This window comes from Oryx dammah, unplaced genomic scaffold (genome assembly GCF_014754425.2).
Source record: "Oryx dammah isolate SB20612 unplaced genomic scaffold, SCBI_Odam_1.1 HiC_scaffold_18, whole genome shotgun sequence".
Classification (NCBI taxonomy): Eukaryota; Metazoa; Chordata; class Mammalia; order Artiodactyla; family Bovidae; genus Oryx; species Oryx dammah.
In genome coordinates this window covers 72495473-72521562 of record NW_024070202.1, presented here as the reverse complement: position 1 = coordinate 72521562, position 26090 = coordinate 72495473, and the positions used below count along the sequence as shown (strand labels likewise).

Genomic DNA, 26090 nt, shown 5'->3' with positions numbered 1-26090 from the left:
CACCACATACCAGACACACACATACATACATACACACCCCCACATCATACACTCACACCAAATACCAGACACACACACCATCCACCCATACATACACACACCACATACCAGACACACACACCATCCACCCATACATACACACCCCCACATCATACACACACACACACACAACCACATACCACCCCCCCACACACACACCTATATACCATACATTACACACTACATCTCCACATATATAAACATCACATACCACACTCACATATGCCACACAACACACATATCCCAATCCATTATCTTACACATACACGTGCCATATATGACATACACCCCCACACATACTGCTGAGAAGGAAAGGCCTCGCCCCTGATCCCCCATAAGCAGCAGGGTCCCCTCATCCTGACTCTCCCCCAGGCTCAGGACTGCTGCTGCTGCTGCTGTTTAGTTGCTCAGTCGTGTCTGACTCTGAGGCTCAGGATTACCATCCTCCAACTGTGGCCCATTATTCCTTCCTCCAACATATAAATCTAAAATTTTAATATGCAAAATATCACCTGGAAAGCATATAAAAATTAAAAACTCTCAGAACCCTCTCAGACTTCCAGGCTGGAACCCAGGAAACTGCACTTCAAACAAACCCCCAGTGATTCTGAGGCAGTTGGCCAAGGGTTATACAGAGACTGGCCTAAGCTGCATACTTGGAACATGCTCTAGCAGTAAGAGCTGACATATTTTAACAACTCACCATGAGCTAAATCCTTGACATTCATTTCATCTTTTCCACAAATTTATGCTGGAGGTACAATGACTACCCACATTTCACAAGTTACAGAAACTGAAGCCCAAGAGACAAGTGGCTGACAAGTAGCTGACCCAGCCAGTGCAACTGGCCACACACTTTCATTCATACAACAGGGTGGTAATGGTGAGGGTGGTGAGAACCGGTCAAATTCTGAATGTTTTTCCAAAGTAGAATCAATAGGACTAGTTAATGGATTTAAAATGGAGTTTGCAAGGAAGAGAAGAGTCAGTGAAGACTCCAAGGTTTTGATATGAGCAACTGGAAAAATGGTGTTTCATAAGATCCATTTAATAAGATGGAACAGGCTGCAGGAAGAGCAAAACAGGATGGGCACAAGGAAGCAGGATGCAGGGCGCAAATCCAGAGTTCAATTTTGGACCTCCTGGGCTAGAGATGACTATTAGCCAATTGAGAAATTCTCTGGGGGCATCGTAAGCTACATATGGTCTCAACTCCCACTCAGAGAGATCCTGATAGCCCCTCCTTTTAGAGGAGCGTGGTCTTTCTATTAATATCAGTTTCCTCCTGATACTGAAGGAACTTGTCTTTATCACTCAGGCATCTGAGAAGAGTAAAGCTGTGATCTGCAGTCATTTATCAGTGTTAGGTGGAAATGACTGCCTGAAGCCCAAGTTGCTAACCACAGAACAGTATGTGTCTTTCATTGATCACTTAGTGAAATCTACTGGTTTTCCTGAGCTATAATTATAACGGCCTCCAGCTCTGTCTCTATCCAAATTCTTTCATTCTTGCAGTAACATCTTCCACATGTCCTCAAACTTTCATATACCCTTAGAACTGCCCTTTACACATCTGTAATGTTTTCAACCCAACGTGCACTTTCTGAATTTGAGTGACATTGCATTTGGAATTTAAAGATAAACAGATACAGTTTGTAAAATATTACTGACAATATATGCCTAAGGAATAAGTGGGGGGAAACTTTTCAAAACAGTAGGCAAATATGGCAGTGAACATTCTGCTGATAACTGGTCAGATCCATCCAGAAAACTGTACAAAACGATCACCCTTTGCCAAAGTTCACACAACTACACTGATTAAGTAGCAAACAGATGGCTTTGTTTAAACAGCATCAGGGGCTGTTTCCTCTTGAATTAGGTTAGTATCCAATGCAAAAATCAGTCACTTTTTATTGAACTCAAACATCTTGATATGCAGTATAAACAAAGCAGATTCTAACACCATACATATATAGAAGATTCTGGTCCCATAAATGAAAATATGCCATATTTAATTTAAAATATGTTCAAATCTTTAACAATTAAAAAGCAGGTATGTTTCATTTGCTTTGTTTGAAACCTTTCTGGTTGATTTTTTATACATTCCAGGAAGTATACTGAGTCTATCACACAGTTTATAACTTGTAAAAATCTATAGCTAGGACCAAGTCATTACTGGCCAGTTGAGAGAGGTAAAATTTTTAACAGTTGCCATCAAAACCAGATTTTGAAAGGAAACAGTCATTCCTACAAACTGCCACAAGTGGGCAATAAATTTACAGTTGATTCCATTCATTAATGTTCCCATAGTTACAGGATTTCGTCAAAACATCAAACATAGCAGGCCCAAAATACTAACTATTAGGTCTTCAAATTTGAAAATAATGTGTACCTGCAGGTTATTTATGGAAAAGATATGAGTTTGATTCGTTTACCCATTATGTTCTTTAATGGAATTCTGTATATCAAGAAAATGAAAACTCTCAACATGCATTTGGCAATTTATAGAAGATGAGTCATGGATGAAATAATATATCTCATATTGAATCACTACAAATGAGACAACATGAATTATTTACTATTTAGAAATAGCTCCCCTAAATATCTGTCAGCAATGTTTGTTCATAAGGTAAAATCGAGATGAGAAGTAATAAAGGAACAAACAGTGAATTTATTTAACATGCTTATAAAAGTCTACATACAAAAAAAAAAAAGTCTACATGCACCAAAACACACTTATACACAAACCTGACAGTGTTCCTACACACAGCGGGCTTTCTGTTTGTCTTTGTTTAGCCTTAAGTGAAAATCTTCTAAAGGGAGAAGTAAATTCTAGTTAGTTAAAACACCTCAGTTAGTCACTAAAATGTCCTTCAAGTTCCCTTTCCATCCTCTTTCAAAGGACTATAGGATTAGTAGCTGTTAGTCTGAGGATCTCGGGTCTATTAGGGTTTCTAGAAGGCAGTAATACCTTTTCTCTGCTCTTATGATGTTATATCCACTTGGAAAATGGGGAGGGGGGAGCGGTACTGGAACATGTACTAGGCAAGATGCTTAAACTGTGACTTTGGACTGAGATGTTAAGAGGAATGAGAGAGGTTGGGAAAAGCCTACGATAGACACTTGCTGTCACAAGAGTCGGCAGACGCAGTGTACTATTCCTGGCTGACAGCTGTGCTTGCCTTGAGATCAGAAATAACAATATTATTGATGGAGGATACATCAATGTTTGTTTCCAGATTAAGAAAGCTGAGGCTCTCACATATTAGGTACGGGTTCCATGTTTGTAAAAATGTCTCCTTATTCAAGGGATTTATTTAAAATTAGTAAAACAGTCTTTTAGTACAAATAGTAAGTGAACTTACTGTCTTGCTCTCACACATGTGACCTCCTTTCTCTGGTTATTTGTCTGATCCCTGTGTTATCTTTTACCTGCCTCTCAAGTACCTAGTGCCAGAGCCTAACCAGAAGCACAACTTAGGCAGACTGGCAAGATTTCCCAGCCTTTCCCATTAGGTCTCATTTCTCAATTTCTTGGAAGATGTGGCAGTTGAACCCCTCTCCTGGAAGATCCCCTGAAAGCCTGTTCCAGGGCCCATTCTATCTTCTTCACGTAATGACTCTCTGGAACCCTTAAGAATGACCTCACTTTTCAGTGACCACTCTCAGCTTGCATTTTTCTCAGTTTTTTCTCTCATTGAAAACAGCTATACCTACCACATTCCATAGCACAAGCTGGGCTAGGTTTAGCTTCCCCATTAGACTGGGAGCTCTTGGGGACAGGGCTCACGTTCTAATCTCCTTAATATTCCAAGCAGCTGGCACACAGCAGATGCTCCATAACTGTTTGTTAGATGAAAACACTCATGTTTCTAACTTGGTAACAGACAGGAAGTCTTTTAAAGATTTCAAAAAAGAATTTCACAAAACTGAAGTGTGATTGGTTCCTGCCCCCCAAAAGTAGCAGAAATGAGCTGAGATGATTTAGACTAACTAGAATGCTAAACTTAGATCATGAGCTCCTTATTGCAAAATTCAGGCTTACAATGAAGGAAGTAGGAGAAACCACTAGGCAACTCAGGTATGACCTAAATCAAATCCTTTATGATTATACAGCAGAAGTGACAAAGAGATCAAGGGATTATATCTGGGTGACAGAGTCCCTGAAGAACTATGGATGAAAGTTTGAAACATACAGGAGGCAAAAACCAGAACCATTCCAAAGAAAAAGGAATGAAAGAAGGCAAAGTGGTTGTCTAAGAAGGCTTTAGAAATAGCTGAGAAAAGAAGTGAAAGACAAGGTAGAAAGGGAAAGATATACCCATCTGAGCACAGAGTTTCAGAGAATAGCAAGGATAGATAGGAAGGACTTCTTAAATAAACACTGCAAAGAAATAGAGGAAAACAATACAATCACAAAGACTAGAGGTATCTTCAAGAAAATTGGAGATATGAAGGGAATATTTTATGCACGGATGGGCACGATAAAAGGCAGAAACAGTAAGGGCTTAACAGAAGTAGAAGATATTAAGAAGAGGTAGCAAGAATACACAGAACTGTACAAAACAGGTCTCAATGACCTGGATAACCATGATCGTGTGATCACTTACTTAGAGCCAGACATCCTGGAGTGTGAAGTCAAGTGGGCTTTAGGAAGCATTACTATGAACAAGGTGAGTAGAGGGACAGAATTCTAGCTGAGCTCTTTCAAATCTCAGAAGATGAGGCTGTTAAAGTGCTACACTCAATATGTCAGCAAATTTGGGAAAATCTGCACTGACCATAGGACTCGAAAAGGTCAGTTTTCATTTCAATCCCCAAGAAGGACAATGCTAAGCAATGCTCAAACTACCATACAATGTGCTCATTTCACATGCTGGCAAGGTTATGCCCAAAATCCTTCAAGCTAGGCGTCAGCGATGCATAAATCAAGACTTACCAGATGTACAAGATGGCTTTTGAAGAAGCAGAGGAATCAGAGATCAAATTGTCAATGTTGGTTGGATCACAGAAAAAGCAAGAGAATTCCAGAAAAACATCTACTTCTGCTTCATTGACTACACTAAGGCCTTTGACTGTGTGGATCATAACAATCTGAAAAATTTTTAAAGAGATGAAAGTACCAGACCACCTTGCCTGTCTCCTGAGAAATCTGTATGTGAGTCAAGAAGCAACAGTTAGAACCTGACATGGAACAACAAACTGGTTCAAAACTGGGAAAGAAGTATGTCAAGGCTGTGAGCTTCCCAATGGACCCAGTGGGTAAAGAATCCACCTGCAATGCAGGAGACGGAAGCAGACACAAGTTCATTCCTGGGTCAGGGAGATCCCCTGGAGGAGGGTATGGCAATCCACTCCAGTATTCTTGCTTGGAGAATCCTATGGAGAGAGAAGCCTGGTGGGCTATAGTCCATAGGGTCACAAAAAAGCCAGACACGAGTAACGAAATGGAACACGCACATACACATGCACACACGTCAAGGCTATATATTGCCATTCTCCTTATTTAACTTATGCAGAGTTCAGTACAGTTCAGTCACCCAGTCATGTCCAACTCTTTGTGACCTCATGGACTGCAGCACACCAAGCTTCCCTGTCCATCAACAACTCCCGGAGCTTGCTCAAATTCATGTCCATCGAGTCAGTGATGTCATCTAACCATCTCATTCTCTGTCATCCCCTTCTCCTCCTGCCTTCAATCTTTCCCAGCATTAGGGTCTTTTCCAATGAGTCAGTTCTTCCCATCAGGTGGCCAAAGTATTGGAGTTTCAGCTTCAACATCAGTCCTTTCAATGAATTTTCAGGACTGATTTCCTTTAACATGGACTGGTTGGATCTCCTTGCAGTCCAAGGGACTCTCAAGAGTCTTCTCCAACACCATGGTTCAAAAGCATCAATTCTTAGGCGCTCAGCTTTCTTTATCATCCAACTCTCACATCCATACATGACTACTGGAGAAACCATAGCCTTGACTAGATGAACCTTTGTCAGCAAAGTAATGTCTCTCTTTTTAATATGCTATCTAGGTTTGTCATAGCTTTTCTCCCAGGGAGCAAGGGTCTTTTAATTTCATGGCTGCAGTCACCATCTGCAGTGACTTTGGAGCTCAAAAAAATAAAGTCTGTAACTGTTTCCATTGTTTCCCCATCTCTTTGCCATGAAGAGATGGGACCGAATGCCATGATCTTCATTTTTTGAATGTTGAGTTTTAAGCCAGCTTTGTCACTCTCCTCTTTCACTCTCATCAAGAGGCTCTTTAGTTCTTCTTTTTCTGCCATAAGGGTGGTGTCATCTGCATATCTGAGGTTATTGATATTTCTCCCCAAAATCTTGATTCCAGCTTGTGCTTTATCCAGCCCAGCATTTTGCATGATGTACTCCGCATATAAATTAAATAAGCAGGGTGACAATATACAGCCTTGATGTACTCCTTTCCCAATTTGGAACCAGTCTCTTGTTCCATGTCCAGTTCTAACTGCTGCTTCTTGATCTGCATACAGATTTCTCAGGATCCAGGTAAGGTGATCCAGTATTCCCAGACTACCTGGGAGAATTCTCCACAGTTTGTTGTGATCTATACAGTCAAAGGCTTTGGTGCAGTAGTCAATAAAGCAGAAGTACATGCAGAGTACATCATGTGAAATGCCAGGATGGATGAATCATAAACTGGAATCAAGATTTCCAGGAGAAATATGAACAACCTCAGATATGCAGGTGATACCACTCTAATGTTATCATTAAGAAAGTGAAGGGGACCTAAAGAGCCTCTTGTTGAGAGTAAAAAAGAGAGAGAAAAAGCTGGCTTAAAACTCAATATTCAAAAAACAATGATCATGGCATTTGGTCCTATCATTTCATGGCAAATAGATGAGTAAAAAGAATAAGCAGTGATAGATTTTATTTTATTGGGCTCCAAAATCACTATGGACAGTTGCCACGCTTGCTTCTTGGAAGGAAAGCTATGACAAATCTAGACAGAGGATTAAAAAGCAGAGTCTTCACTTTGCCAACAAAAGTCTGTATAATCAAAGCTATAGTTTTTCTAGCAGGATGTATGGATATGAGATTTGGACCATGAAGAAGGCTGAGCACTGAAGAATTGATGCTTTCAAATTGTGGTACTGGAGAAGACTCTTCAGAGTCCCTTGGACAGCAAGGAGATCAAACCAGTCAATCTTAAAGGAAATCTACTCTGAATATTCACTGGAAGGACTGATGCTGAAGCTGAAGCTCCAATACTTTGGCTGCAAAATGCAAAAAGTGGACTCACTGGAGAAGACTGTGATGCCAGGAAAGACTGAAAGCAAAAAGGGTAGGAAGAGGCTGAAGATGAGATGGTTAGATAGCATCACTGACTCAGTGGATGTGGACTGGAGCAAACTCAGGAGATAATGGAAGACAGAGGAGCCTGGTGCGATGTGGTCCATGGGATTGCGAAGAGTCAGACATGACTTAGTGAATGAACAACAACAAAATGCTGAGGGATGACAAAGTAGCTTTATAATTACTTTGCCAACAAAGGTCCGTTTAGTCAAGGCTATGGTTTTCCCAGTGGTCATGTATGGATGTGAGAGTTGGACTGTGAAGAAAGCTGAGCGCCGAAGAATTGATGCTTTTGAACTGTGGTGATGGAGAAGACTCTTGAGAGTCCTTTGGACTGCAAGGAGATCCAACTAGTCCATCCTAAAGGAGATCAGTCCTGGATGTTCAGAAGGACTGATGTTGAAGCTGAAACTCCAATACTTTGGCCACCTCATGCGAAGAGTTGACTCATTGGAAAAGACTCTGATGCTGGGAGGGATTGGGAGCAGGAAGAGACGGGGACGACAGAGGATGAGATGGCTGGATGGCATCACCGACTCGATGGACATGAGTTTGAGTGAACTCTGGGATTTGGTGATGGACAGGGAGGCCTGGCGTGCTGTGATTCATGGGATTTCAAAGAGTCGGACACGACTGAGGGACTGAACTGGAAATGGAACTGGAAGGGGTCACACGACAAGAAAGATATAGACAGCCACCTGGGTATCACCATCATGGACAGGATGGAGGAAGCTGATATATTCCCATGTTAAACACCAGAAAACACACTTTGATACTGAAGGTTATGAGAAAGGAAGCAAGGCCTTGAAGAAGGATGAAGTCCATTCCATAGTAATTTCTGAGAACAAATGGACCCTCCCATGAGTTTGCTGTAGGTTAGGTGGGATTCTGGCTGAATAAAGTGCTAAAATACATGAGCTCCTGTGGTCATCCTTTGTTTTTGTGCAAGGAGTCAGGAGTTTCCTGTCTTGAAATTTCTATTATTCCATACATATATAAAAATGAACATCAAGGAAGAGGAAGGACAGAATTGGTACCAAGGGGCTAAATACCCATGGAAACAGAAACCAAAGTTATACAAACCACTCCAGTATCCATCTGGATGAAACTAGAAAAATGTTTCAAACATCACTAAGGAAGTATATTATAATCATTAGCGCCTCTGGCTTCTGCAACTCTAATTTAACAATCTGCTTCGTTTACAAACCACAGAGGAATTAAAGTCCTGATCCATCTCTGTTTGAAAACTATTAATAGCTCTTGACGTAAAATAGAGATTTCAACCACAGTGCATTAAAAATAAAGTAAATCACTGGAAAAAAAATGGATGATACAAAAACTTTGAGGACACTTACTGAAGTCCATGGCATGTCGACAATGCCACAAATGAGGCAGGATTTCCTCGGATGTGGCCCTGGTAGTAACAGTGTTCTCCTCCCTGAAAGTAGAAATAGAGACTATAAACCTTTGCCATCACAAAGAGAATCGGCCACATCATTTCACAGTCTTCTACCCACACTGCACCTTCATGTGCAACGGTCTGTACAACGTTTCATTATCCAGATTAGTATTATCAAACCATTTCTAACAGAATTATTCATAAGCACTCCCAGTAAGCTGACTCCAAATCAAAAGATAAGGAAATAAAAGTTGACTTAAATTTCCTTTTATGTAGGTGATAGATGGAACAAAGAAACACATATTGAAATGCATATGTGACCTCCAGCACCAGGAAGAGTTCAGTGAGCATGCATGTTAAGTCACTTCAAACGTGTCCGACTCTTTGCAACCTTATGGACTTGTAGCCCTCCAGACTTCTCTGTCCATAGGATTCTCCAGGCAAGATCACTGGAGTGGGTTGCCATGCCCTCCTCCAAGGGATCTTCCAAACCCAGGGATTGACCCCTGTCTCTTATGTTTCTTGCATTGAGAGGCAGGTTCTTTACTGATAGCACCACCTGGAAAGCTCACTCAACACTGAGTAGCAGCAAAATGACGATTTTCTCAAAATTAAGCAAAATGAATACAAATCATCTGAGAGTTACTAAATTAAATTAATGGAGGAAAATGCCCTCTTTCATAGCGTTTATATTAAAACTTGACAACTTTATGATATTCTTTTCTCCAACTAGGAATGGCTTTACTGGTATGCAGTCCAGAGCAGGGTCTCAATTGAGAACTTTCTTCTACCAGCAAGTCACATTAACTAAATTTCACCAAGAGACTCATTTCTTTGAATTAAGTATCCCTGGAAATGTTAGCAGGGTAGAGCCTCTGACATCTCAAGGTGGTATCCTAGTCTAGATGCTGGCTCCTCAAGAGTGTGGTCTAGAAAACAGTACCAGCACTGGCATCAACAGAAGCATGTCAGAAATGCAGAATCCCAGGCCCCACCTCAATGGATCAGAATCAGCATTTTAACGAAGTGCACAATAGTAAAAAATCCACCTGTCGATGCAGGAGATGGAAGAGACGTGGGTTCAATCTCTGGATCAGGAAGATCCCCTGGAGAAAGAAATGGCAACCCACTTCAGTATTTTTGCCTGGAGAATCCCATGGACAGAGGAGCCTGGCAAGCTACAGTCCATGGGGTTGCAAAAAGTCAGACACAACTGAGTGACTGAGGACACAGTGGAGCACTAGGTGATTCATATGCGCAATAAAATTTGAGAAGCACAGGTCTAAATGACCTTTCTCATTCCCCCACTAATTGCTCATTTCCTCAGAAGCTGAAAGCTTCTAGTTCAACTGGCTCACTGAGATGTGAAATAGTGACATAAGGACTAAAGGAATGGGTGGTTTAAAGGGGCAAATGTTATCTACTTCACAATCTGTCTTAAGGACTAACCCTACTTAAAATACACAGTGCTTGCCAAGTGCAGAGGAGAGAACAGGAAGATATAGTAATGGAACAATGGTGAAGATATTATCTTCACTGGAATTCTGGGGAAGGCAGCCTGTTTCTCCTCATGAGATAATCCCAAGAATAGGGCGAAGTTCAGCTTTGCTGGGGGACAAAGAGCGGGCAGGAAGGCACACAGTGTGAGCCCTGACACCTCCAAATTCCCATGGAGTCACTGGGAATCATGAACTGAGGACTGGGGTTGGACTGGATGGAGGGTAAGATAGGGAAGTGCTTCAGGTGTGGTTCTGACAGCAGATAGAACCCAGAAGGCCATAGACTTACGGGCACAAACGAAGTCAGGCCGTAACTTCCAGGATAGGGTTGGTTTAGACGTTAACAGCTCGAGCTATCAACTCTTCACTTACTAGTCATACAAGCTCAAGCAAATCACAGAGCCTCCCTGTGTAATAATCACAAAAGGCTGTTCAGAGGAATAAAGAGCTAACATGCATTAAGGGCTTAGGATAATGTTTGGCACTTGGTACACACTCAGTAAATGTTTTCTACTATTATAATTATTGTGTGTCACTTATTGTCCTACTCATTTTACACACACACAATCTCCCTATCCTCACATCACTTCTACAAAGAAATACTGTCCCCTCTATTTCACATAGGAGGTCACAATTTCTGAGAGTCAAGGTCGTCTGCCTGGGAAGTTGCCAAGTCGGGGTGCAAACTTTGTGTGAGTGTGTGAATGTAACATCTATGTCCTTTCCCATATACTACTTATGAGTTGGACCTAGAAGCTCTGAGCTATGCAGTGCAAATCTAAGCTTTTCCTAGGCTGTTTTTGTTTTGCTTGTTTGCCGTGTGTGTGTGTGTGTGTGTGTGTGTGTGTGTTTTCTTTATTTTTTGGAGTAGCAGTGGGGGAGTAAATTTAACAGATTTTAAATTCACTCTGTTGGGCGTTTGGACTGGTGAACTATCCACAAGATTAGTGAAAGAGAGGTTATTATGCTTCAAATGACCTTGATTTCCTGGACTCATCTGATTGGGCTGGAAATCGAAACTTCAGCATTTGATTGTATGTGTGCGTTCGGTCATGTCCTACTCTTTGCAACTCTTTGTAACCTGCCAGGCTCCTCTGTCCATGGAATTTTCCAGGCAAGAATACTGGAGTGGGTTGCCATTTCCTCCTCCAGCGGAATCTTCCTGACCCAGGGATTGAACCTGCGTCTCCTGCATCGGCGGGGGGATTCTTTACCATTGCATCACCTGGGAAGCCAAGCATTTGATTGGCCAGACACAAAGACCAACAGCCAATGGGGTGATCTGGAAAGAGAATTCTATCTAAAAGTACTTCTTTAAATTAGATACTGACTAAACAAACCAATGAGATCTTCTCTCACAGAGGTCTAACACTCACAGTGAAAAGTAGCTAGAAAGACAGTAGATACAAAGATGAATGGTAGTCACAAAATTACAGTGTCAGATGAGGGAACAATGGAAGTTGACAAGTCATTCTATGCGGGGAAAATAGAGTTAAAGGCATATAAAACATGTTTTATAAATGACTAGTTTTCTTTAAAATGCCAACTTTGGAAACATGTTAATTAAATCATAAAAAGGACAAAGAATTTATGTTTTGAAACAATCCTTCATTATACTGGGGCTAAACAGATGAGTAGATAATAGAAAAAAATCTTTCACTAATTTTATGGTTCTGAAAAATAGGAGTCAATCCAAAAACAGCATATGATCATGATCCATCTGCACAAAAACCTAACAAATGAAGTGAAGAGCTCAATATGGTTGAATCATTATCAAATATTTCCATGACACTTCAAGAAAAGCATAAACACCAGGGGGGCTCTCCTCCATTTAGACTATTATCATTCAAATCTTGAGGCTCTCAACCAGCATTATCTGTAATTTTCCAAATAACAGTGGAAATTAATTTTTGTTGCAATTTTTTTCAGGAATTATTTGCCATAAATCAATAATTATTTCAACTTAGAACTAAAATAGTTTTCTTTTTTCCTTTAATATGCCTGGAAATATTTCTTAGTCCAGAATAGAGGCCTTAATATTTAAAGGCTCCTGTAATTTATATAAATCTATTGTTAAATTATTAAAATAAATAAATAAATTTAATAGATTTTTGCTTTTAAATAAGTATTGTTATACACTGTTTATAAGATAACAAATACTTATGACAGAAATCCTAAGAATTCAGGAGTACATGACAAAGAGTAAAAATACCCACTTCCTACACACTGTCCAGGCTGCAACTGCCACCTAAAAGGTAAATACTTTTACCTTTTTTGTGTACCACAGATTTTGTGTACCATATCAGGAATCATCTGTGCATATTTAAGGAATTGTACATACACATAAATAAACATATATTCTTTCAGTGCACATATAGTTTATACAACCCACACTGCTCTGCCACTTCATTTCTTTTTTCCTTAAGGTAACCTTGACATCAACCTCATTCCTTCAATGAAGGCAGAATATTCCATCACAGGAGTGAACCATAATTCATTTAAACAAACCTGTACAATTGGATGGTTAGGTTACTGCAACAAACATCCTTTCATATATTTTTTGGTGCACTTCTGTCAGTATGTATGTAGGCTAGACTACCAGATGTGGCCTGGAAGGTCAAAGAATATGTGCATTTAAAATTTTAGTGGATATTTTAAAGGAGAAATATAATTGTATTCCATTATACATATCTGTTTTAAAAATTGCTTTGCATTTAAAGATAATAAAATATACTTTATTAAAAATTGTATATTTCAATAGAGACTTAAGCCAGCTTACTCAAATCTTACCAGTAATAGAGGTTCTCCATATCTTCATATGACTTTCTTGAGGAAACAGATGCTTTATGGAAGTAGGTCTTATATAAATAATAACCAAAGACAGATGTTGTAAAAAAAGAAAAAAGCCAGCACATCCCAATAGACTTCAGCTCTTTATTCAACTGCCAGTCATGGCTTTATTCCTTACTATCTCTTTTGTTCCAGTAATCCATTGTCCTTGAAACTTTCCTCATACTACTTGATTTAATAACATAGTCATAATAGTACAGATGTTTATTTTTAGATAATTAGATAGTTGTAGCTAAAAAATTATCTACCTCTATAAAAATGAACTACATATTAGTTCACATGTCATATTGGTTTTTATTTCCTGGGGGGAAAAAAAGCTTATTGCAAATTTAATTCTAAGGAAGTAAAAATAATCATTTACTTGAAAAATTCAAAGACAAACCACATTTTTATTAAGCAGACAAAAAGATCTCAAAAGAAAAGTAGAATTTACTATAAATAGGGTGAGATGATAATGCATGAAAGTTACTCAGCCTGGGTTATAAAACTATGAAAACTCAGTAAGGAAAACCGATTCCAGTACAGCCACAAGGCCATGGTCATTTGCTCTCAATCCAGATCCTCACAGGAAATTACACCTTTATCAGCTCCAAGATGGACTAGGGTCACCTTTTCCAAAAAGTCTTCTCGGATTCCCTCCTCCTCATAAAATGAAACTTTCCTGTGCTTCATCCAGCCTGGCATTTCACATGATGTACTCTGCATATAAGTTAAATAAGCAGGGTGACAATATGCAGCCCTGATGTACTGCATGAAACACAAGCTGGTATCAAGATTGCCAGGAGAAATATCAATAACCTCAGATACGCAGATGATGTCACCCTTATGGCAGAAAGGGAGAAAGAACTAAAGAGCCTCTTGATAAAAGTGAAAGAGGAGAGTGAAAATGCTGGCTTAAAACTCAATATTCAAAAAACAAAGATAATGATATCCATCCCATCACTTCATGGCAAATAGATGGAGAAACAATGAAACAGTGACAGACTTTATTTTCTTGGGCTCCAAAATCACTGCAGATGGTGAGTGCAGTCATGAAATTAAAAAATGCTTGGTCCTTGGAAGAAAAGCTATGACCAACCTAGACAGCATATTAAAAAGCAGAGACATTTCTTTGCTGACAAAGCTATGGTTTTTCCAGTAGTCATGTATGAATGTGAGAGTTGGACTATAAAGAAAGCTGAGTGCCAAAGAATTGATGCTTTTGAACTGTAGTGTTGGAGAAGACTCTTGAGAGTCCCTTGGACTGCAAGGGGATCAAACCAGCCACTGTTTCCCCATCTATTTGCCATAAAGTGATGGGACTGGATGCCATGATCTTAGTTTTCTGAATGTTGAGTTTTAAGCCAACTTTTTCATTCTCCTCTTTCACTTTCATCAAGAGGTTCTTTAGTTCTTCATCACTTTCTGCCATATGGGTGGTGTCATCTGTGTATCTGAGGTTATTGATATTTCTCCCGGCAATCTTGATTCCAGCTTGTGCTTCCTCCAGCCCAGCATTTCTCATGATGTACTCTGCATATAAGTTAAATAAGCAGGGTGACATACTCCATTTCCTATTTGGAACCAGTCTGTTGTTCCATGCCCAGTTCTAACGGTTGTTTCCTGACCTGCATACAGATTTCTCAAGAGGCAGGTCAGGTGGTCTGGTATGCCCAGACCATCCCCAGGTAGAAGATAGCAGAAAGACTGAGATGTTTCAAATCATCATCTGAAGAATGAAAGTGTTAGCCATATCCTGGGCTTTCTGCTTGGTGATAAACGTACTATTTCATGATGACTGATGAATGTGAGAAAATGTAGATCGAAAGTGAGCCTTCTCACCCATGTATATCTGATGCAGAGTCAAGTCTCCTTATGTTGGTGGTTCTTAAAGAGTCGTGTCCAGCCCCAAAGTATCAGCTTGTCAGAAATGCAGATTGTCAAGCCTCTCCCTAGACATACCCAATTGGAGGCTGGAGAAGCTCTCAGATGACTTCCACGCACTCTAAAATTTGAAAACAACTGCTTTTCACTACATCTGCCTCTGCATTCTAAAACTCCTCATTTATTGAGCTCTCTGAAATCTTACTCTAGTTCCTGAGCAGATTCTATTATAACTGAAGCATTAAGAATATAAACAGCCATAGCTCTTCTCTACTTCTTCTCTTGTTATCCCCAAACAGCTGGTTTTATCAGAAACAAGATGGAGGGGGGAAGGAGAAACAAGAATATGTGAGAATTTTACCATGTACAGACAGGAAGAGCAAAGCTACTTTTGGTAGGTGCTGGTAAGATGGTACCACACAAGATGCTTTGACCAGGACTAAAAGGGACAGAGCAATCAACGTCCCATTAGCCTGTAACTAAGGGGTCTCCCAGGATGCGGGTCGTTCAGTGCAGTATCCGTGAAAGTCACAGGCAAATCAGTATGAGTTTAGTCACTCTAAAAGGGACAGGTTAGTGCAGACATTTCCAGACCGAAACACCAGCCTGTAACCCTTGTGATCCTGCTGTCCTCCCTGAGTCACAGCTCTCTCCCCTCCTTGGTGAGCACCAGGTCCAGAACCGGCTTCTGCCTTGCAGATCAGACGTCCTCCTGCATAAGTGAGATCCCTGCTCACACTAGAAGTTCACCACCCTGGGCTCCCATTAGTGTCACATTACTGGCACAAGGGAAGCTTTTCATAAAAGATCAAACCTTACTCCATGCTGTTTATATCAGGACCTCTAGGGAAGAAACCTGAGCATTTTTTTTTTTTAAATTGCCCAGATGACTCCAACATGCTGCCTTAGGCTAAGAAGCTATGCTCTAGCCTATTCCCCTTTGCAGGAACTGAAGACCTGCCCCTGAACTCGACTGCACCCTAAATTTCTCCCAGGCATGTGCACTGACCAGACCTTTGTTTGCGGCTGCGAGGCTGGAATCTGTTTCACCAACTGCTTGTTTACAATAGCCTCTTCCCAATTTCCCCCTGATTGGCATTGACATGATGAACCTGCCCTGCCCTCAACCTTGCCTCTCCCTCTCAATAGTGAGAAATGACATTTTAAAGTCAGGAAAATCCTGAGTCTCCCTAGGGTCATTAGGATGAAGGAAATTCCTAGAAAAGCTAAATTTTACTTTGGAGAGGATCCAGCAACTTATCCTGATTAAAATGTATAACCTGGGATTATATAGACTCAGACTGGATTCATAAAAGGGACATAGGTTAAACATCTGTTCAGTTACACAGTGTAAGGATATCTGATTCCACAGGCTCCCTAAGGGAAACAGAGAGAAAAACAATCTCATCTCATTTTACAGTAAATTAAAGTTAAATAATGCTAACACACGGTTGGTAATCCATCAGTTCAGTCGCTCAGTCATGTCCGACTCTTTGTGACCCCATGAATCGTAGCACTCCAGGCCTCCCTGTCCATCACCATCTCCCGGAATTCACTCAGACTCACAGCCATCGAGTCAGTGATGCCATCCAGCCATCTCATCCTCTGTCGTCCCCTTCTCCTCCTGCCCTCAATCCCTCCCAGCATCAGAGTCTTTTCCAATGAGTCAACTCTTCGCATGAGGTGGCCAAAGTACTGGAGTTTCAGCTTTAGCATCCTTCCTTCCAAAGAAATCCCAGGGCTGATCTCCTTCAGAATGGACTGGCTGGATCTCCCCATGGATCTACACTATTGTGTGCCAAAATCTTTACCAGCTCATGCCAAAACAAGAAAAACAAGGCAATTCAGTCAATTTTTCATAAAGTTAAAAGTAATTTTCATATGACTGTCCTTTGTTTTGAGATTTGCTCTTGTCTTCCCTTTGATTATAAAGATTATCCATTTTTAATTTTAATAGCCTTTTTATTTTGAAATAATTTTAGATTCACAGAAAAGTTCCAAAGATGGTGCAGTAAGTTCTTGCATATCACTCGATTTCTCCTATTGTTATCACCTTACATCACCTGAGAACATTTGTCAAAAACTGAAAGACTGACATGGTATGTTACTGATTAAGAGGTTCTGAACATGTATATTTCACTAGTGTTTCCTTAATTTCTTCTTTCTGTTTCAGGATCCAGTCCAGGTTACCACATTGCATTAGTTGTTATATACATTCTTTTTGAACTGGTAGCAATGGTAAATATGATTTAGGCATTCTGAAGGCACTGTTTCCATATATGGCAAAATAAAAAGATTGGCAACCCTATACTGATCTAAAGTTTTGTTACTATGTGTGTGTGTACTCAGTCATGTCTGACTCTTTTCAGCCCTATGGACTGTAGCTCACCAGGCTCCTCTGTCCATGGAGTTTTCCAGGCAAGAATACTGGAGGGGGTTGCCATTTCCTACTCCAGGGGATGCTCCCAACTCAGGGATTGAACGTGCATCTCTTATGTCTTCTGCTTTGGCAGGTGGGGTGGATTCTTTACCACTGAGCCACCTGGGAAATAGAAGTCCAGGATCAAGAGTATGAATGAATACTTCCTAGACTCTACTCTACTCTCACTGTAGATTTCAAAATACTTTTTTTTTAAACTACCCTTATATGTCCTGTGGTGGGCTCAGTTGCTTAGTCATTTCAACTCTCAGCGACCTCATGGACTGTAGCCCGCCAGGCTCCTCTGTCCATGGGGATTCTCCAGGCAAAAATAAAGGAGTGGGTTGCCATGCCCTCTTCCAAGGGATCTTCCCAACCCAGGGATCAAACTCATGTCTCCTACATTGCAGGCAGGTTGTTTACTGTCTGAGCCACCAGGAAAGCCCAAGAATACTTGAGTGGGTAGCCTATCCCTTCTCCAGGGAACACCCTTATACAAACAGGGTTAATTTAAATGACTAACTAAAACACAATTTTTAATATAATCCATGGAAATAATTTTTGAAAGGTTACTCAATAACACTTTGCTATAATACTAATAATAATCTCGGATTCCTCATTGCCCGAGATTGTCCTGGACAATCCTTTCAAGGATGTTTGCATAGTGGAAAGCCTTTGAAGATAGAGAGATGTCTCCCTCTAGAGCAAAGAGCAAGCATGTTTACTTCCTATGATAAAAGATTCAGGTTTTTCAAATTCAGAATTTCTCTAGTAACACAACACGCTGTGTGTGCAGGTGTCACCTGGCCCTTTTCCTCTGTCACCCTCTAGGGATCGAGGCTCAAGATACAAGTATAAGAAAATGTTGATGTTCTGGCTCCTTCTATTGCCATGAAACAAAGTTCTTTGTCTTTGACCCAGGATCTCTTGTCTTCTGCCAGCACAGATGAAACGGCAACAGCCTAACTTGTTGATTTGTAAGTAGGATAAAATCTCAGACCCTCACAGTTGTTGAAACTTGGATTTCCATTTTCCCCTGAAAATTAGGAAGTTTGTTAACAAGGAGCCTCCATTCCCACATTCTCATTTTCCCATAGGATACAAATTAGCTGCAAACGAATAAGACACACATTGTCCATCTTATTATAGCTAGCCTGTCTCTCACTTATGCCACAGGTTGGTATCTTTGGACATTTGTGTTTACCATTCCATTCCAGGGTACAAGTGTTTGTTGCTGCTAGTAAGTCACTTCAGTCATGTCCAACTCTGTGCAACCCCATAGACGGCAGCCCACCAGGCTCCCTCGTCCCTGGGATTCTCCAGGCAAGAACATTGGAGTGGGTTGCCATTTCCTTCTCCACTGCATGAAAGTGAAAAGTGAAAGTGAAGTCGCTCATTCGTGTCCAACTCTTAGCAACCCCATGGACTGCAGCCTACCAGGCTCCTCTGTCCATAGGATTTTCCAGGCAAGAGTACTGGAGTGGGGTACAAGTGTTTGAGCTGTATCCAAATTATCAGCTCATTCCAACATCTAAAGGTAAATGATCCTTAAAAAATCTCTGCACTGCTTTAATACTCATTGAGAAGCACTTGCAGATTAAGCATCAACCAAAAAACATTTTAAAAATTAAAAGGAGACAAATCTAGCTAACAGAAAAGAAAATAATTTTATTTAAAAGATGCATGTACCTATGGCTGATTCATGTTGACGTATGGCAGAAATCAACACAATATTGTAAAGCAATTATCCTTCAGTTAAAAATAAAGTATTTAATAAAACATGCATGGTTCCTGCTGAAGAGGAAAGATACATAAGAATATTGCTGCAGCAAACATTCTTAAATATTGTTTCCACAAGAAAGGAGAGAAGAGAGAACTAGAAAGCCACTGGATATGTTAATAAATAAAAGTGATAAAGAAAAGAGCTTCTTTTTGGAAAATGGTGAACACCACAGAAAACAGGGACCATAGAGTTCTCGAGTTAAAAAAAAAAATTATAGACCCAGTGAATTTAAAATCTATTTTTATTGTTGTGCAGGAATCTTTCCTTATACTGTTTTCCCTTGGGTAATGTTAGCTGTTGAAAACAAAACATGAAAACAGGGATAGGTTCCCAGGAGTTAAAGTTCCCAAGTACCCTAACTAAACAATTGTTAAAATCTTTTGAGATGCAATCTATTTTTCAAAGTTAAAGACTTACTCCCTCTCCTCTCATATGTAGGCTCAGGCACTTACAGCACATACTCCAGTTGTTTTTACATTAAGACCTCCATAACAAATTAGCAAAACCTGGGTGGCTTAAAACAAAAACACTTCATTCTCTCACAGAACTGCAGATGAGAATCTGAAATCAAGGTATTGGCAGAGCCATACTCTCTAGAGAAAAATCCTTCCTTCCTTCTTCCTAAATTCCAATGGTTGCCAACAAGTTCCCAGTGTTCCTTGGCTTGGAGCTGCATTCTCTAATCTCTGCCACCATCTTCACATGGCATTCTTCCTGTGTCTCAGTATCTAAACTTCCCTCTTATACAGATACCAGTCATGGATTAGGGTTCTCCTCTTAACTTGATCGCATCTGAAAAGATCCTGTTTGCAAAAAAGATTACATTCACAGGTACCAGGGGATATGACTTTTGTGGGGACATTATTCAACACAGTACAAATTCTCATCTCTTTTCAAGTAACCACGTGAATTTTTTTATTCATGATCCAGAGATGTTGATTCCAAGAAGCTTGGTTCAGTGAAATAAAATGCAAGTGTCTACAGCAGCCCTCACCTAAAAAGATTAACCCATATCTTAATGACCCCTAGCCAGACATTCTAGAATCCACCTATGATGCAGGAGACCCTGGTTCGATTCCTGGGTCAGGAAGATCCCCTGGAGAAGAGATGGGCTACCCACTCCTGTATTCTTGGGCTTCCCTGATGGCTCAGACAGTAAAGAATCTGCCGGCAATGGGGGAGACTCAAGTTTGACCCCTGGGTTAGGAAGACCCCCTGGAGGAGGACATAGCAAACCCATTCCAGTATTCTTGCCTGGAGAAGCCACATGGACAGAGGGGCTTGGTGGCCATAGTCCATGGGGTCACAAAGAGTCAGACACGACTGAGTGACTAAGCACAGCACAGTAAACCTGACCTTCAGTTCTTTTATTAAGTCAAACAGAGTTTCCAAATTGCTTATTTTTAACCACAGAATAGGCAAGAGAAATTATTTTTCAGGTGTCAGGTAATCGTTTACAGACACACTGATACAACAATGTCTGAGCAGACTATGAAAACATTCTAGGTTCCCACAAAATGCTCCTCAGCAGCAAATTACAGTAAAGCAGAAAGGGTACTTGGCAGGTTCTCTGGGATGCAGTTCTAAATTGAGAGAATGGAGAATCAATGCGAAGCACATACAGTGACTAAATAATTACAAACTCGTGAAATTATAACTCTTTCCAGGAAACTACTGCATTATTGTATTTTAACAAATAATAGATGCTTAAATATATTGCTCTATATGAATTCTTTAGCACAAGACATGCATATTACATAAAACCTTATTCTATAGCTGATGTTTGAATATCATTGGGGAAGAAATATAATTGTCTAGAAGGCAGTTCTAAAAAATGACAGCGTATCCCTAAAATGAAGGAAGAAAAAGATCTTTGTTCCATCGGAAAAGAATAACATTTTTGTTTCTTTCTTCTCTTCCTTTTTTTAAATCTAATAATATGTAACTATATGAGGGTTTAAGGTAAAGAAAAGAGACATTGTTTTTCTACTATCTCCTTTAATTTCACTTCCATTCTGTCACCTACCCATTTGCTCTTTTTTTTTTTTTTAAAAAAAAAGGAAGGATAAACGGAAAACTTCTAGCTGCTAAAGCTAGGCTGCACTGCAGCATCTCTTTCTCCTCTTATACCTTGAACCTTAAAAACTGTGTTCAAGAACTCAACACTAGCATTCAATGGTCATTTCTATTCCTCCACGGATGATTTTGAATTAGCCCAAGATTAATTTAAAGATACAAACAAAGAGTTGGCTTACTAAGGACAAACTTCTCAAACAAAGTCCTTCGGGGAGGCAGACTAATATTTAAGGATTTTATCTGTCAAAAAGTGACAGTAAATCTGAAAAAAAAAATTTCCCAGCAATATTTCTATGAGTACATGATTGTCATTTGCCATTTTGGGGGTATTTTCCTGTAAAATGAAGGATGGAGTTGAATTTGGTGGTCTCTATGGTTTTTCCTGGGTCTATGAATTACAGTCTATTTTTTTTAAATCAGAGATTACAAACTTTCTATTTCTTTTAAATAACCAAGCTGACTTCCAAAGAGTTAGTACATTTTACATTGCATTTACCATTAAAAAATTAAACCAACAGTGAAAGATGTGTTTGGAAAATTTTTAAATGTTTCATGTAAAAATTTTAAACAATTTAAAAATTCTTTATAAAATTTCTATAATTTATGAGTCATAGTATAAAAAGATATACATATTTATAGGCAATGAAAAATGTATGAATCAGAACTTTTAGGAAGCTGCTTTTATCATCCTTAGATGCTTACAGAAAAGAAAGATTGATAATTAGTAAGTTATATTTTGGGTTTCCCTGATGGGCGCAGATGGTAAAGAATCAGCCTGCAATATAGGGGACCTTCATTCCATCTCTGGGTCAGGAAGATCCCCTGGAGAGGGGAATGGCAGCTCACTCCAGTATTCTTGCCTGAAGAATTCCAGGGACAGAGAAGCCTGGCGGGCTACAGTCCATAGGGTTGCAAAGAGTCAGACACAACCTAGTGACCAACACTTTCACTTTTTTCACTTTTTCAAGTTAACTTTTAGCTCAGTGCATTAAGAAAAGAACAAAGAGAACTTTTTAAGTAAAAGAAAGTAGGCATTGATAACGAAAGTAAAGCTCATTCTTTGAAACAAACATTTTAATAAACTCAAATAAGAGTAACCAAGTAAGAGTAAAGGCACAAATAAAATATAATAGAAATGAAACAGGAGATGCTCTGATACAGAATTATCAGACCTTACCAGACCTTAAAAACCTAAAATGATTTGAAGCGAATTTAGCAAAATACTAACAGGTATCTATACATGTATCTGTTACCATATTTTATATAATTTCTAATATGTTTGAAACATTTCAAAGTTACTGAAATTTTTATCATAGGTCAATTGCTGGTATGTCATGACTTGAAATTTAAAAGTAATTTAGAAGTGACTCTAAAATACCTTCCAAACATAGCACATGAATATAATCAGTACACAGGATGACCTTAGCATCAGGTGAGCAGATGGAAGCCCTTCATTTTTCCTGTTTATATTCACTGCATCTTTTCACAGCAGGGGAAATAATCTGCTCTCCCAGATCCATCCAAACTGAACTTCTCCCCACATACTGTTGGGTAAACAGGAGAAATTACCCAATTTCCTAACATGTGACTTACTTCATTCACTTATATTTTTGTTGTTGTTCAACATATATTTATTGTCTTTGAGGTCCATACATTATGCCAAGAGCTAGGTATGCAGTCCAAGCTCCCCTGGAAGTTTGCTCTTGGAGTAACTTCTCATAGAATGTATTATCTAGGGCATAGAAGATTGCCTTCTTACAGAGCAGGGCATAAAGAAGTGCTGTTGGTGATCATGATATGCTCCCTGCATCACGAGCAGAATCAGAAACCAGCAGTGAAAATGAGTGGAGGGCACCAAAGACCTAGCTAGAAATTCTTTTCAAATTTCCACTTTACCTCAATAACAATTTCAACATGGAGCATTTCCCATAACCAAACCTCTGAGCTACATGTCTGTCTTTCTCATTTAACAGATGAGGAAAAAATGAACCATGGAAGAAATAATTAACTTGTCCAAGGCCACATGAAAATTAATTGGCATATCAGGATATGAATGTAGGTCTATCTGTCTCTAAATAGAGGGCCTTCCAGGTGGCGTTGGGCTTCCCTGGTAGCTCAGTTGGTAAAGAATCCTCCTGCAATGCAGGAAACCCCGGTTCAATTCCTGGGTTGGGCAGATCTGCTAGAGAAGGAATAGGCTACCCACTCCTGTATTCTTGGGCTTCCCTGGTGGCTCAGCTGGTAAAGAATGGACCTGCAATGTGGCAGACCTGGGTTTTACCCCTGAGTTGGGAAGATTCCCTGGAGAAGGAAAGAGCTAACCCACTACAGTATTCTGACCTGGAGAATTCCATGAACTGCATGGGGTCACAAAGAGTTGGTCACAACTGAGCGACTTTCACTTTCCAGGTGGTGCTAGTGGTAAAGAACCTGCCTGCTAATGCAGGAGACATAAGAGACTCAAGTTCAATCCCTAGGTCAGGAAGATCCCCTGAAGGAGGGCATGGCAACCCATTTTAGTATTTCTTGCCTGGAGAATCCCATGGACAGAGGAGCCTGGCAAGTTACTGTCCACAGGGTCAGGTTACACAAGGTCAGACACAACTGAAGTGACTCAGCATGCATGCATCTCTAAATATAGCCTCAGTGTCTAAGTTTTACTGCCTCCAAACTACAGATCTATCCTATATTTAGAAACAAATGAAGTGACTAGTTTCATTTATTAATACTAGTGGAGAAAAAATATTCATTTTTTAAAAAAAATCAGAAATGTAACATGATCTCAAGAAAACAGCACTTACTGTGTCTGAAAAGTCAAACTGCTATGTGGACTACCTATTGACCCCACTCAGAATTATCCAGAAAACCACTCTGCCTTCTAAAGACATTTAGAGCTGCACTTCCAGCTTTTGAGAATATGGAGAGAAGAGAAAACACAGGCATAAAATAATCAATACATGAAGTCCAAAGGCAGACTTGGTCTTATTTCCATTAGGTTATACTTGATTGTTTGGGTTGAGGCTCTGCTCAAATATTATACTCCTACCTTCTATTTTTTTTAAAAAATTAATTTTATTGAAGCACAGTTGATTTACAATGTTGTGTTAATTTCTCTTGTACAGAAAAGTGATTCAATTATAATATATATATAATTGAATAATTAAGAATTTCTCATATTCTTTTCCATTAAGGGTTATTATAGAATGTTGAATATAGTTTCCGTGCTATATATCCTGTTGTTTATATATCCTACATGTAGTAGCTTACATCTGCTAATCCCAAAACGTCAATCCTTCCTTCTCCTAACCATCCCCTTCCTTGGCAACCACAAATCTGTTCTCTATGTCTATCTGTTTCTGTTTCGTAGACAAGTTCTCTTGTGTCATATTTTAGATTCCACATATAAATGCTATCATATAATATTTGTCTTTGTCTGGCTTACTTCACTTAGTGTGATAATCTCTAGGTCCATCCATGTTGCTGCAAATGGCATTATTTCAGCCTTTTTTATGGTTACATAATATTCCTTTATACATATACATACATACATATATATATATATATATATATACTTCCCTGGTGGCTCAGACTGCAATACAGGGGACCCAGGTTTGATACCTCAGTCAGGAAGATGCCCTGGAGAAGAGAATGGTAACCCACTCCAGTAATCTTGCCTGGAGAATTCCATGGACAGAGGAGCCTGGTGGGCTACATTCCATCACTCATATATATATATGGCACATTTTCTTTATTCATTAATCTGTTGATGGACATTTAGATTGTTTCCATGTCTTGGCTATTGTGAATAGTGCTGCTATGAACATACAGATGAATGTTATCTTTTCAAATTATCATTTTATCAGAAAATATACCTACAAGTGGGATTGTTGCATTATTAAGTAGCTCTATTTTTAGTTATTTGAGGGACCTCAATAGTGGCTGCACCAATTAACATTCTCACCGACAGTGTAGGTTCTGTCTCTCTTGTACAACTGTCTCCATCTCTTCTTCTGCCCACCCTCTCTGGTTCCTTCCTCTTCCTCTCACATACCAAGGTCCTGCACATCAAGGCCTCTGGGCCTTTGTATATACTAATTTCACTGCCTTGAAAAGCTGTTCCCTTCCCATTTCACCTCCTATTACTTATCATTTAAACTTCAAAGTTAATCTCATTTCCTCAGGGAAGTCTTCCCTAACCAACCAGACTAGATTAGGTCTCTTATCAAATGCTCTCAGAACAATAGAAACCTCTCTTTATGGCACTCTCATAACTGCCATTATAAAAGACCTATTGGCGATTATTTTCATTATGCCTATCACCTCTACTAAACCACCTGCTTTACAAGGGCAAGAATTATATCACATGTTGTTCACAGCTATCTTTCTGACCCAATGGCAAGCTCTCAACACACATCTGTTGAATGAAAGAGGGCTGAGAACACAAGTTGAGTGTCTGACCATTGGAGCTTTTGTACCTTTTGCCAGAAATCTCTAATGTCAACTTTTCAGTCTAAACGTCTAATCTCACTTAATCTCCACATTGCCTAAATTTTTAGGAGTTTTCTATGGGGATAATCAAATGCACTGGCACCCCTTCCTTTTCTGTTTCATAGTGTGCTAGTCACTCAGTCGTGTCTGACTCTGCCACGCCATGGACCGCTAGGAGGCCCCCCAGGCTCCTCTGTCTATGGAATTTCCCAGGCAAGAATACTGGAGTGGGTTGCCATTTCCTTCTCCAGGGGATCTTCCCAACTCAGGGATCAAATCCGGGTCTCCTGCATTGGCAGGCGGATTCTTTACTGCTGAGCCACCAGGGAAACCCAAATGCCAAGGTGCCAA

At 39.8% G+C, this 26090-nt stretch overlaps 1 protein-coding gene across 1 annotated transcript in view; it reads right to left on the bottom strand.

Moving 5' to 3' along the window:
• The window catches only part of ADAM22 (ADAM metallopeptidase domain 22), a 235196-nt gene that overhangs the window by 76780 nt on the left and 132326 nt on the right, over positions 1-26090 (bottom strand). The window contains exon 5 of the mRNA XM_040259774.1: positions 8718-8800. Within this exon, the coding sequence (XP_040115708.1) occupies positions 8718-8800 (83 nt within the window). The remainder of the gene's footprint in view (positions 1-8717; positions 8801-26090) is intronic.